Source organism: Hemiscyllium ocellatum, chromosome 2 (genome assembly GCF_020745735.1).
Source record: "Hemiscyllium ocellatum isolate sHemOce1 chromosome 2, sHemOce1.pat.X.cur, whole genome shotgun sequence".
In the NCBI taxonomy this organism is placed as follows: Eukaryota; Metazoa; Chordata; class Chondrichthyes; order Orectolobiformes; family Hemiscylliidae; genus Hemiscyllium; species Hemiscyllium ocellatum.
Window position 1 is genome coordinate 31,868,056 of NC_083402.1, and position 15,075 is coordinate 31,883,130.

The following is a 15,075-nucleotide window of genomic DNA, read 5'->3' on the forward strand; positions in this document are numbered from 1 at the left end:
GGTGTACTGTTCTTTGTTCATTATGTGGAAAAGCTTTATACTTTGCAAATTATCAACCATGTGCCCACTCACCCTTTTTACAAATGGAAACTGTTTCTCACTCCTTATTTGATCATATATCACATGATTATGATATTTTCTATCAAATCTCCTTTGTCACCACCCCTCCAAGGAGAACAATCCCAATCTCTCTAATCTATCCTCAAATGATGTTTTCTATTCCTGGAACAATTTTTGTAAATCTCTTCCGCACTCCCAATATATTCACATCCTTACAGTACTTTGTTCAGAATTGCATCTGTGATGAGATGTGCCTTTATCTGTCCAGGTTCTCTTAAGGGAGGGGTGTTGTAAATCTGGCACCAGGTTTCTGCTCCATAGAAAGCAGAATAAATAGCTTTGAATGTTTAAAGAAAACAGCAGAAGCATGAGTGGGTAGAATCTGGCTTGCACAGACCCAGGAATTTAGTTTTTGCATTCAGTTGTTGAAACTGGGCTTGTGGAATTGGAGCTGCTAAATACATATCTCCCTCTCTCTCTGCTGCTGCTGCAAAAAACTTGAGTTCTCACTTTGCTGCTAGATTCATTCTTAGTGTCCCTTTCTCCTGTGCTGGAGGAGATAGCAAGTGAGGGAAATCTGTTTTGTAGCGTTTACCTTTGCCAAGGGTATGTTTGTGGGATGCTGCTATATATTGGAACAGTTGATTGGTAATAACATGAGTTTGATAAGTATTTTGATAAGAGTTAAGTTTTGCCAATTATTTTTTGTTAGTAATTTAGGTTTAGTGTAAGAAAAGGTTGTTTTGCTTAAAGTCTAGTAATGTGACCAATCAAATAACCTCCAGAACACAATGTCTTACCCATAGCCTAGACCCTAACCTTTATTTTGTTTAAAGCTATCTCCTTATGTTTTGAGGGGGGTGGGGGGGAATCTGGTCCACAACACACACAATAAGTCAGCTTAGGCCAAGCAATTATGTAAGTTTGGCATCACATCCTTACTCTGTATCTGTTGATAGAACACCTAGGGTTCTGCATGCTTTATTTACTCCACTCTCTCTTCCTGTCCTCTTACTTTCTGTGCAGATACACATTCAAATCTTTTGCTTCTGCACCTCATTAGAAATTCTACCCCTTGTCTTTTGCCTGTCCACATTCTTTGTACTAGAATATATCTTACATCAAGATGGAAGAAAATGGGTCTGTATTTTCTAAAGCTTTAAAGGATAAGAGGTGATCTCATTGAAATTGAAAGCAGCCCCATGGGTTGTGGCATGTTTGTTTCCCTTGGCTGGTGAGTCTTAGAAGAGGACCTCTGCTATTGGCTAAGGCACATGGGGAAGGGGAAAGACAGGCACAGGACTCTCATCTTACCTTGTCAAAATTCTGCAAGGACTGTTCTCTCAGACATTCTAGTCCATTCCTCCTCCACTCTATCTCCCCGCTCTCTGTACCTTACCATGCAATTGCAAAAAGTGTAATATTTGCCTGTTTACCTCCTCCCTTCTCACCATTCAAGGCCCCCGTCATACCTTCATTTACATACACTTCATTCAGTCTGGTCTACGGTATTCACAATGGGGTCTCCTCTACACTGGAGAGACTAAATGCAGGCTAGGTGTATAATTTGCAGAACACAAAGTTCTAACTGCAAAAATGACACCTAGCTTCCAGTTGCTGGGACTTCAAAATGCCACTGTGTTCCCATAAACATTTCTGTTGTAGATTGTGTTCCAGCAAGTCCACACATGCTTGAAGAACAGCATCTCATTTTCGACCTGGGGCCCCTGCAGCCTTTTGGATTTAACGTCATGTTCGATCACTTTAGAGCCTGATTCCATCCCTTTTTAAAAAAGAACACCCACATTTTGTCTATTTAGCCTATCCATGTCCCTCATGATCTTATAAACCTCAGGTTTCCTGAAGTGAGCTAGTCTATTTGGCCCATATCTCTCTAGACCTTTCATATCTATATACCTGTCCAAACATCTTAAAATGTTGTAAATGTACCTGACTTTACCATTTCCTCTGGTAGCTTGTACTATATACAGAACATCCTGTGAAAAGCTGTCCCTCACATTCCTTGTAAATCTTTCCCATTTCATCTATGCCTTCTAGACTCCCCTACCCTGAGGAAAAGACTTTGACTATTCACCTTATCTATGCTCGTGATTTTTTTAAACCTCAATGTTTCGCCTCCAGAAGAAAATAAATCTCAGCCTGTACAGTCTCAGCTAACTCAAACACTCCAATAACGTCCTTGTAAATCTTTTTTGCACCCTTACAGTTAAATGACATCCTAAAGGAGGCTGACCAGAATTGTACACAGTGCGCTAAATGTGGCCTTACCAACATCTTGTGCAGTTGTATATCCCACTATCTACTGTGACTCCACTTTCAAAGAACTATGCACCTGCCCCCCTCGGTCTCTGTTTGAGAACACTCCTCAGGCCTAACCATTAACTGTGTAACTCCTGCCCTGATTTGTCTTACTAAAGTACAACATCTCCCATTTATCTAAATTAAGTTCCTTCTGCCATTCCTTGGCCCACCGGCCCAGCTCACCAAGATGTGGAAGTGTTGATGTTGGAATGGGGTGGACTATAGCACCAGGTTATAGTCCAATAGGTTTATTTGGAAGCACGAGCTTTCAGTGTGTTGCTCCTTCATCTACATCATTGCAGAGTTATGTAAACAGGATCAAAGGACTCCTGCTGCCTCTGTTCTGGATCTTTATAAATGACTTGGATGAAGAAGTGCAAGGATGGGCTAGTAAGTTTGCCAAAGACATGAAGGTTGGTAGAGTGGTGGAACATGTGGAGAGCTGTTGTAGGTTGCAACAGGACAGTGACAGGATGCAGAACTGGGCTGATGAGTGGCAGATGGAGTTCAACTTAGATAAGTGTGAAGTAATTCATTTTTAGAAGGTCAAATTTGAATACAGGGTTAAAGGCAGGATAGAGGATCAGAAGGATCTAGGGGTCCATGTCCATAGTTCCCTCAAAGTTGCCAACCAAGTTGATAGGATTGTTACGGTCTATGTTGTGTTGGTATTCATGAGCAGGAGGATTGAATTGAAGAGCCATGAGACTATGCTGCAGCTCTATAAAGCCTTGGTTAGATCACACTTGGAATATTGTGTTCAGTTCTGGTCACCTCATTATAAGAAGGATGTGGATGCTTTAGAGACAGTGCGGTGGATATTTATCAGGATACTGCCTGGATTGGAGGGCATGTCTTATGAAGGAAGGTTGAGGGAGCTAAGGCTTTGCTCATTGGAGCGAAGTGTGGAAGGTACTTGATAGAGATGTACAATATGATCAGAGGCACAGATAGAGTGAAAAGTCAGATTTTTTCCTCCAAGGCAGAAATGGCTATCACAAAGGAGTATAAATTTTAAGGTGATTGGAGGAAGGTTTCAGGAAGATGTCAGAGGCAGATTCTTGATAGAGTGGTGAGAGCATGGAAAGCATTGCCAGAGTTGGTAATAGAGTCAAATATATTGGACATTGAAGTTTCTCTTGGATAGGTGCATGGATGATGGTAAAATGAAGGGTATGTAGGTTAGTTTGATCTTAGACAACGATAAAAGGTCAACCCAACATTGAACGTTGAAGGGCCTGTACTGTTCTATGCACGTGATGCAGGATAGTGCTCTGAAATCTAGTGCTTTCAAATAAGCCTGATGGGCCTATAACCTGGTGGTGTGATTTTTAAAATTTGTCCAGCTGACCAAGAGCATGCTGTACTCTTAGTTAACCACGTGCCCTGTCCATTACACCACTGATTTTAGTGTCATGGGTAAAAACTAACCAGAATTACATACAGTACTCCAACTATGGCCTTAACCAACAATCTTTCTATAGTTATGTGGTCTTCTGTCCTAACCTGCTATCCATAATTTTCTAGTTTATCTACCCCCTAAATCTCTCTCTGGGCTCCAATTCTACCGCCTCCTTTTCTACCCGGCCGACCGGGAGGAGGGGCCAGAGCAAGGGGGCGGAGCCGCAGGAAAGAGTCACTGGGGGAGGAGCCAGAGTGAGGGGGCGGGAACCTGAGGATTATGCAGCGAGAAGGAGCCAGTACGAGGGGGCGGGGCCGGATGACCTGATCATCGACAGACGGGACAATGGATGGGCGGGGCCTGGGGACGATACGCCATCACCGCCAGAAAGGAGGCTGGACGACTCAGTTGACTGACCGAGGACAAAGTTTAAAAAAAAACACCAGGTTATAGTGCAACAGGTTTATTTGGAAACACTGCTTCAAGTGGTTGTGAAGCAGGACCATAAAACACAGCATTCATAGCAAAAGATTAAAGTGATACAACGCTACGTGTTTCACAACCACCTGAAGCAGCGCTTTGAAAGCTAGTGCTTCCAAATTAACCTGTTGCACTATACCCTTGTATTGTGTTTTTTTTAAATTTTGCCCACACCGGCTCCTCTGAGGAACCGGTGAGAGTGGGCGGGACCGAAGTACCCGTCACCGGCCGACGGAACAATAGGAGTGGGTGGGGCCGGAGGCTGCAGACACCGGGAGGGGCGGGGCCAGGTGACTGTCAATCACTCGTGAGGCAAAGGCTGTCGGGAGACGGGCCTAGCGAGACGCTCCAGCACCGCCGCGAGAGAGAAAAAAAATTCGAGAGAAAACAATCGGGAGAAGGAGCCGTCCGATCAGGCGTGTGAGAGCCAGAGAGGTATAGAAAGAGGGGCGAAGCTAATAGACAGACCGCTCGCAGAAAGAAACAGAGCTCAGCCTCGGTTTAGGGTCCTCCATGATGTCCACCTGCGTGGTCCAGGTCACCAACATCTCCCCGGTGGCCAGCGCCGAGCAGCTGACCACTCTCTTCAGTTTCCTGGGAGACATCGACGATTTCCGCGTCTTCCCTTCCGAGTAAGTGAGAGGTTGCGGCCGGGAGAAGGGGATCGGGGCTGCGGATGTTGCGATCTCTCTCTTTCTTCCTTCACTTCCCAGTCCCGAGGCTGCCGCCATTTTACGCCGAGAGAGCGTTGCGCAGGTTTTGCTGTTGGCGTCGAGCTCTCTCTCTCTCTCTCTCTTCCCTCCCCCGTGCCCTCTCCAACTCGGGAAGTACAATCCTGCCTTCAGCCCGGTGGCGGCCCTATCGCCCACCGAGCTTGACCATCCCAGCTGATTCATATCGTTATAAAATACCCCCCTCCCCCCCCATGGCCCGCTTCCTGAGTGCGGCTCAGCCAACTAACCCTGATTACAATATTGGATCATGATTGATTTCTAACGTTACCATGAGTGGCGGGGATGTGGGAATCGTGTACAACGTCCTGGTTTCCTTCTCCCTTCAGATGCCGCCAAAGGTTCATTTGTTTTTCTTTCCACACACCCTTGTCCTTCTTGAGAAAATCAAAACTCATGGTAAAACCGACGGTTACCGCCTGTTTTGCGCTCACCGTTAAAAGTAAAGATTCACCCCCCCCCCCCCCCTTTTGTAATGCGGGCGCTTCAGTCAGTCGTGGACAATCGCGTGAAGTGAACCGCTCCAAAGTTGCCCACATCTTAGTCGAGAGCCTACAGTTAGAGGCGGAAGAGGCCCACGTGCCTTTTGTGCGAATCGACCTGACCTCAACCCCAGTCAAGATCAGAGCGGTGCTGGAAAAGCACAGCAGGTCAGGCAGCGTCCGAGGGGCAGGAAAATCGACGTTTCGGGCAAAAGCTCTTCATCAGGAATGAGGCCTGATCTCATCCCCACCAAGCAGTCGTGGAGTCATAGGGATGTACAGTATGGAAACAGACCCTCCAGTCCAACTTGATCAGATATGGTAAATTCGTGTAGTCCCATTTACCAGTATTTGGCTGTTATACCTCTGAACCCTTCCTATGCATTTACACATCCAAATGCTGTAATTTTACCAGTTTTCATCACTTCCTCTGGCAGTTCATTCCATGCACTCACCACCCTAGCCTGGAAAAAATTGCCCCTTGGGTTCCCTTTTAAAAGTTTTCCCCTCCCCATAACCTATGCCCTCTAGTTCTGGACTTACCCATTCCAGGGAAAAATTGGAGTGGTTGTGAGGTCGCAACGTTTTGTACATGCAATCAAAAGTTTTGTGTTCGTATCATAAGCCATGCTATCCTATAATTAAATAATTGAGCACTGAAGATACTTTGATTATGTTGGTTGCTTTCCCAAGGTAGTGGGAAGTAGAGATGCAGTCAATGGATGAATAGCTGGTTTACGTGATGGTCTGGGCTGTTTTCACAACTCTGTTATCTTAGGAAGAGCAGTTGCCAAATCATGCTGTGATGCATCCGATAGAATGTTTTTTATGGTGCATCTATGAAAAATGGTATGGGTCCTTGTTGACATGCCACATTTCCTTAATCTCCTGAGGAAATACAGACGTTGTGCTTTCTTGACCATTGCATTGACATGGGCGGACCAGGACAGATTGTCAGTCCTAATTACTCCCAGGATGCTGTCGACCATCTCCACCTCAGCGCCATTGATGAGGACAGGGCTATGTCCTCCACTATGCTTCCTGAAATCAATGACCAGCTCCTTCATTTTGCTGATGTAGATGAAGAGATTGTTGTCTTTACACCATGCCGCTAAGCACTCAATTTCTTTGCGGTATTCTGTCTTGACATTGTTTGAGATCCGTCCTACAACAGTGGTGTCTTCAATGTACCTATAAATGGAGTTGGGGCAGAGTTTGACCACACAGTCATGAATGTATAACCAGTATAGTTAAGGGGATGAGTACATAGCCTTGCGCAACACCAGTTTTGAGGGTTATGATGGTGGAGGAGATGTTGCCTATTACTGATAGCATCTATGAGTCAGAAAGTCAATCCAGTTTCAGATGGGAAGTTGAGGCCTAGATCTTGGAGTTTGGAGGTGTATTTGTTTGGATTTATGGTGTTGAAGTAATCCATATCTGTCTCTAATGAGATACTGCACCATTTGTGTTTGCTGCAGTGAGTAACTCATCTAATTCCTCAAAAATGTGACGGAATGCTCTTTATTTGCTTAGATGAGTGTAGCCCCAACAACACTCTAAGCTTGACACCATTCAGGACAAAGCTGCTCATTGTCACCTGAAATATTCACTTTGTTGACACCGTCACAGTGTGGCAGTACTGTTTGACATCTGTAAGTTGCACTTCAGCAATTGCTGTTTTTCAGTAACAAAATAAACAAAGTCTTTCTTTGGGGTGGTAGAGTCCAGAACTAGAGGGCATGGGTTTAGGGTGAGAGGGGAAAGATATAAAAGAGACCTAAGGGGCAACTTTTTCACGCAGAGAGTGGTACGTGTTATGGAATGAGCTACCAGAGGAAGTGGTGGAGGCTAGTACAATTGCAACATTGAGAAAGGCATGTGGATGGATATATGAATAGGAAGGGTCTGGAGGAATATGGGTCAGTTGCTGGCAGTTGGGACAAGATTGGGTTATGATATCTGGTCGGCATGGACGAGTTGGACCAAAGGGTGGGTTTCCGTGCTGTAAATCTCTATGACTTTGAAGCCTGCAGAGTTTCCCCCTTAGGATAGCAAGGACAACACGCATGTGGAAACACCAATACTTAAAAATTCTCCTCTGTGGCACAAACCATCTTGAATTGAAAATATAGTCCAATGACACCTCAAATTTGAAATTCCCATTCTCGCTTTCAAATCCTTCAGTGATTTTATCGCAAATCTATGTCTTTTAGCTCTTCAAACCTCCAAGAGCTCTTTTTGTTCAGTTATAGACTCTTGTAACCTCTGACACCCTTTGCCTCATGTTTGATGGCAATGTGTTTGGCTACTGGCCTGAGCTAATGAATTCTGTCCTAACCCTCCTTGTCTCCCGCATTAAGAGGCTTTTCAAAAACTAGCGTGTGTTTAAAGTTTTGAACAATTTACCCTAATATTTCCTTTTGTTTAATGTGGATTTTGATCTGAGTATGTTTCTGTAAACATGTTCTATTGATAATGTTATGGATAATATATAGCTACAAGTTATTGTGAAAGTTGTCACAAGTATGTTTTATGAACCCTTAGTACTTTGAAAAAGATGCATAAACATAATGTATTATCATACAGGTATGTTTAAATATTGATCAGTTTCAGTGCTAGGTTTTGAACCCTGTTTGTAAACATGTCAAATAATGACAAATTGCTGACAGGTTAAAAATGTTCTAAATGTTAAATATATGCAAAATATTCTGTATGTATTAGTCAAATTTATTCAAGTAAAATAAATGCTGAATTTTAGTAAATCTTCTACAAAATCTTTGTTTGTTTTGAATGCCTCCTCTTTCATCTGGTTGATTTCTTATTCTACAGCTTTGTTACAAAAACAGGCTTTTGTGTTATGTTTCACTAGGCCTCCTCTTCGGAATATGTAGTTTATCCTAAGCCAGTTGGGAATTCTTTGTTTAATTGTTTTCTTTTATCTATATATTTTACTTCAAATATTTTTTTCATAAGCTGCACAGAAGTATTTCATTTATATTTTGATTATTTTAAAGATTTTTTGACAACTTATTTTCCCTCCAATTTTCCTTTCCTGTTTGGATTTTTTTCAAGTATATACTTTTTGATGCTCATCTGAGGAGAGTTATGTCCTTAGGGAAAGAATAAACTAATAGGCGTTTTTACTCATTTTTTTTCACAAAGTGAAACAGTAGTGATCAGATAAATATTCAGAGCCAATATCAGTCAAGATCAGTGCCCTACATACCCTCCCGTCTTCGTTAGGAACAACCAAAAATGAACAATGCAAGAGCCGAAGAAAGAGGTACACTGAAGTGAAGGGTACAGGTTCAGACAGCCACACTGTCTGCCTGCTACCAAGATTCATATAGCTGCTCTGGGCTGAAGAAGAAGTTATAGTTGAAAGGGAGTGAATCCAGTTGTCATAGTCCATATAGGCACCAATAACATAGTTAGTATCAGGAAAAAGACTCTGTGGTCCCCAATATGAGGAGCTAGGCACCAAATTGAGAGGCAGAACCTCTAAACAAAGTAATCTTTCAAATATGACCTGAGCTGCTTTCAAATTAGCACAGGGTAATCAAGGTGAAAAGAGTTGAATGTGTGACTGAACGACTGCTCTGAGAGAAGTGATCTAAATTTAGAAAACCAGGATTATTAAAGAGCTTTGGGCAGGGATGAGTTATGATAAAGGCAAGCAGTCACTTGTAGGGGTTGTGCACAGTAACAGCAAGGTAGGTTAGAGTATCAAGAATGACAATGGGAGCTTGTGAAAAAAGTACAGCAATTTTCATGGGGGCATTTTTAACTTTCAGATATACCAGAAAAATCAGATGGGGGAAGGAACTAGTCTCGAGGAAGAATATATTGAATGGTTTCTGGGCAGTTTCTTAGACCATCAATGTTACTGAACCAACCAGCAGGCTATACTAGATCTGAAATTGACACTAGATTTAATTTTCACTGGTGAATTAGGATTAATTGTTTCTCATTGTTAAGCAGTTACAACAGTCCAATAATATAATTGAATTTTATATACAGTTTTCAGAGAGAAGTTTGGGTCCAAGGTGACTTGTTGAATTTAAACAATTGCAATTATGAGTGTATGAGAGCAGATCTAGCAAAAGTGAACTGGCAACTTAGGTGGAGGTCAATAGAGATGCAGTAGCAAACATTTTAAGACGATGTCTCAAAGCACAGAATTGATACACTTCAACAAATAAGGAGCATTCTGAGGGAGAGACCTGCCATCCATGGTTAACTCAAAAAAAAGTCAAATGTATCAAACTCCAGGAAAAGACACATATTGCACAAGAATAGGTAACAGGACAAAAAAATCAGGCAGAATATGAAAAAAAGCAAAAGGTTAATAAGGGAAATGTTAAAGTGTGAGAGGAAGTTAAAATATAAAAACAGACAGGAATAGTTTCTTTAAACATTTAAGAAGGCAAAGAGTTAAGTGTTGGTTCTGTTGAAAATAAGTCTGGGAAATTATTAATGGAGGATAAATAGAAATTAAATTGAAATGATATTTCATGTCAGTCTTTGGTAAAGAAGATTTGTGTCGTATCCCAGAAATAGAACTGTTGGAATTGCAAATTGATGCGTGCCCAGGTCCTGTTAGATTAGTTCCTCATATATTAAAAGAAATAGTGAGATAATTGATGCATTTCTTCTAATTTTCCAACTTCAGGGAAAGTTCCTTTAGATTAGAAATTAGCCAACACAACTCCTTTATTCAAAAAGGGAGAAAGACAAAAAGCAGGAAACTAATGCCCAGTTAGCATAACATTTGTAATAGGGAAAATGTTAGAAACTGTTACTAAAGACATTAAAATAAAACTCTTGAAAACGTTAATCAGGCAGAGCTAATGTGGGTTTGTCACAGGGAACTCACATTAAACAAATTTATTGGAGCCTTTTTGAAGAAGTAGCTTATGCTTTAGGTAAAGCTGAACCAATGGAACTATTGTACAGAAAGGTGCCGCACCAAACATTCCATTGTTGTTGAAAATACAAGTTCATGGTGTAAGGGGTACTGTGTTATGGATAAAAGATTGACTAGCTCACAGGAGGCAGAGAATAGGAATAATAGATATTTTTCAGACTGGCAGGATGACATGAGGGTCAAAATTTATTTCCCTCAAGTGTTCGTCTACTCTCCTTTTGAAATTATTAATTTTCTCTGTTTCTGCAACCTTTGTAGGCCACATGTTCCAGATTGTTATCATTTAATTGCCTATTTTTAAAAAAAAGGTTCTCCCTCTGCGATCCTTTTCCAAGTCATAATCTCTGTTCCCTACTCCCTGCACTACCAACTGTTCGAAAAGATTTTCTTTGTCAGCATAACCTAAACTTTTCATTATTGTGTGCACTCTGTCAAAATTCCCCTCAATTTCTTTTCCTCAAAGAGACCCTTTCCAACCTAAAGTCTGAGTTAAAATCCCTGGAACCATTCCGATAAATTTTCTCTGTGCTCCCAAGAACCTTCCTTGCATTCTTTCTAAAATGTGATTTCTGGATGTAGTGCTGTAGTTGCCTAGCCAAAAGTTTATAAAAGTTCAGTGTAATTTCTCTGCTTTTGTACTTTTATCATTCACAAAAATGTCTGAAAGTGGAAATTTTGGTTCTAAATTAAATTGTGGTGACATGCAATTAGGAATGGTGTAGATTACTGGATAAGATTCTAAGGCACTTAGTGAATTACAATGTTAACAGTGTTTGCAGTTTTTGTGGTAATTTGAAAAATGAATGACTTGTACTACTGTGCAGTGTCTAAATTCGCATGCAGGATAATTGTTTAAATGATGTATAAAGAATTCCAACTGTTCACAGGGAAAAAAACGTAGTTATTTTCTAATCAGCCTGTTCAGGGATGCTATTATTACATTCAGGAGCAGGTGAGACTTGAACTTAGGCCTTCTGGGTCAGGGATAGCTGCAGCTGCTCCAGAACAGCACCCGAGGTATTGTTTAAAAACTACAATTTGAATCATTTGACTTCAAATGAAGAGCATAAACTGGTAATTGGAATGGGAAAAGAATTGCGTGACAAAGCGAGTTTACCATTTGAATTTCAGTTTGCAGTTTTGTCAATATGCTGTTTACAAAGGGACTGCCTGAAGTAAGGTTAAGCAATATCGTAGAACCGGAATGATATGACACATGAGGCCACCATTTGAAGTTATTTCAGTTAGCACTACTGTTATACATATTCTTATAATGTCTCCTTTTTCGAAAGAGTTGAACATATTAGCAAGTTTTGAGAAGATTTGTAGCTCAGGTTGAGGTTCTGGATGTAGATTTACTCAGTGAGCTGGAATGGTTCGTTTTTCAGATGTTTTGTCACCATACTAGGTAACATCAGGGTATCTTTTCTGAACCCTTTCAAGTTTCACAACATCCTTCCTTTAGTAGGGAGACTAGAATTGCACACTATATTCCAAAAGAGGCCTCTGTAGCATGGACAATCCCAATAAGGTGATCATCCTTTTCTTCTCAGTTAAAACATTGAATTCAAATTTTAGTATCTGCTATGGTGAGATTTGAACCTGGATCCCTAGAGTATTACCTGGATTTCTGAATTAATAGTCCAGCAATAATACCACTAGGCCAACATTTTCTCTGTTGGGGTCCCCTGAATTTTTAACGTTCAATTGACCCATTATTCCCGATGGTCTCTGACCTCACCATTCTGTGTTTTGAGGGATGAGCACATGTGGGTGTGAAGATGGTGGGCTAGAAACCATTCTACTTTACATGATACTGCATGGCAAAAACCTCTGAGAGGGCATGTAATATCTAGCTTCTCTCTATAAACTTTACCTCCCTTTCTGCCAGTTTCAACTTGTTTCTTCTGATTGTGTGTTTGCTGCTTCCTGCTTACTGTCCAGTTTTTCTGGAAAGTTTTATGTGATGTTTCATTATACAGGATGATCCTATAGATGTTTTTATTGTAATTTTAAAGAATATATTGTAGTGCAGTTGTAAGTTAAATGTATTAAATTTGTTATTCTTCTTGCAGTAGTTCGCCCATCCCAGTTTCGACAAGGGTATGTTACATTAAATATCACGATCCTGTGAGTGTTGGTGTGGCCCAGCATCTAACAAACGTGGTTTTTATAGACAGAGGCCTCATAGTTGTACCCTTCAATGAAGGTAGGTATTTAAGGCTTTGTTGCAAATTTTTAAGCTCTCTGGTAATTATTTTTATGTTTTTTTTTAGCTGAATGGAAAGAGTTTCTAATGATTTGTGTTGGTGGACAGTGGTCTTTATTTAACACAAGTTGTTCCAATGTCTGGAATGCCCATTACGGCATTGAGCCTGGGCCTGTTTTGTAGAACTCTAAATATTGCATTGAAAGCACAGATCAAAACACCTGACGGGCAAAACAAAATATTTATTTTTTGTTGTGGAATTGGAATTAAATATAAAAGAAATTTTAGAAATTTTACCGTGCAAAATTAGTAATTAATGCATGAAATTTTTAAGCAAAGATGTTAAACTAGATATCTCTAAAATTAGTTAAGTTAAAATAAATACATGAATTCACTCACACATGCATTAATTATTAATTTTGCAATACAGAACATCAGTCTTTTGGTATTTATTATGTTCATTGAAATTTAACACATTGAATTTTTAGGGGTGCCCAAACATTTTGCAATAGCCTCACCTATTAGGCTATGTCAAATGACACAAAGTTTATGCAGTGTAGCACAAGATTTGTTGGAAGACCTGTATTCAACAAATCATTATGCGACCATAACTAAATAACGAATGTAAAGCAGCCAATGCAAAGCATAATTACAAACATGCTATACATACGTTTTATTTATAGAAGAAATGCTTAGATGCAATTTGTTCTGAGTCAATAACATTATGGAATCTAATTAATACTAAAGTGATATTAATTTCAAAAGTACATAAATTAAGGTACAACACTATCACAAGTGTTAATAACACCATTTGTTCTTAATTGGCTAATAATTAGTTTTGCCTTAAATCCTTTCTAAATGGTGAGATTTTATAAATGCTGTAAAGTATACAAAACATTGATGTCATTTTTTGCCTTTGGCCAAAAGGATGTACTCACTGCTGGAAAATAAGTGAATAAAGACTTGTCCACAAAGACTTAGTGGGTTATTCCAATTCGACTTAATCTGATCTAATCTTTAAGGGACCATTAGCTTCCATTCACCGTTAAATTCTCAAGCAATCTGATCAACCATTCAGACTGAAGAATCCTGATGGAAAACCAGGAAATAAAATGCATGGATTTGAATTCAATTTACAATAATTTTACAGAAAATAATATAAAGATTGTGACGTACACATGAAATTTAAGTAGAAAATAAAGTATATTTTTAAATGGTATGAGGAGGAAATGGCACTCCATTTTCAAGACTAGAGGGATTGTTCCTTTTTTTTCGAATTTGTAAAACCTCATTCGATATGCTCAGTGTTTTACATTGAGAATACTGCACTAAAACTTAGAGCTTATGGTAAATTTTCTAATTCTGTGTTGATCGCATCTGATCAGACTGCAACAGCACATCCAATGGAGGTGCATGGTATGAATGTTAGCAACCTCCAAATTTAACTGCATTTACAGATGCCAGAAGTTGCCGTTGGTTTCACACAGTACTGATGGCAATCACTGACGGTTATAACATCATTTCAGCTACATTTTCTGGGCCAGTATCTTAATTTTGTATGGTAATCAGATGATTGTTTTGGAACAAATTTATAGATTATTATGTTGATTTACTGCAGAGAATCCACACTTCTGAGTACAGGTTTTTAAGGCACTCAGTTGTCAATGTGCTGTTGAAACTATGATGGAACTGACATTGTGCTCCCAGTTATGAAGCTGTAATTGCATGTAATGTGGGAGACGAAGGGCCCAAACTCTATTGAGCTCTGTACATGGAATTTAGCACACACAGACTTGGGTGTACAAAAGTAGCTAAGGGAAAAATGAAACCCATCTAATATGACCATATACTTTAGTGATATTTCAGAGTCATGTTATTAAACATACTGGTATTTCCATACTGACCCTTTAAATTATTTATAGTGCTAATTGATTTTACTCCTATTGAACTACTCACTGTTCTCCTTAGATAGTATACTCTGAATTCTTAACGTTCTGCTGGAAATCAATAATGTGTTCCAACTGCTTTGTTCAATACTGCAAAATCAAAGTGTAAATGAATCCATCACAAAGTTTTTTAAGTAGAAATACCACACCAGAATTTATAATGTTTAGCCTTGTTCTCACAACCTTTATTTTCATTTGACATTAACAGAGGTGATCAACAATTCTAATGTGTGGCTTTTATAATGTATTATATGGAGTTACATTATAACACACGCAATAACTTTGAGTAGCTAATAATGCAGTGCTGTCCTACTGATTTTATTATCTGAACTGAAAAAGATATGATGGCAGATAAAGGTTCACCTTAAAATGCTTATTTAGAATTGGAGTTAAACAAAATTTATAAAGTTCTCATGCTGGTTGTATAGAACTTGCTATGCGTGGTTCTTGTTATATTTCATTTATAATTTCTGTGCTTTGGCCTTTGCAAAGAAATTCTATATGGTCTTTATG

The 15,075-nt window shown here is 39.9% G+C and overlaps 1 protein-coding gene across 1 annotated transcript in view; it reads left to right on the forward strand.

The window, feature by feature from the left end:
• The first annotated feature begins 4,558 nt into the window (after nucleotides 1–4,558).
• The window catches only part of srek1 (splicing regulatory glutamine/lysine-rich protein 1), a 67,883-nt gene continuing 57,366 nt past the window's right edge, over nucleotides 4,559–15,075 (forward strand). The window contains exons 1-2 of the mRNA XM_060835542.1: nucleotides 4,559–4,896; nucleotides 12,483–12,616. Of these exons, the coding sequence (XP_060691525.1) occupies nucleotides 4,778–4,896; nucleotides 12,483–12,616 (253 nt within the window). The 5' untranslated portion in view covers nucleotides 4,559–4,777. The remainder of the gene's footprint in view (nucleotides 4,897–12,482; nucleotides 12,617–15,075) is intronic.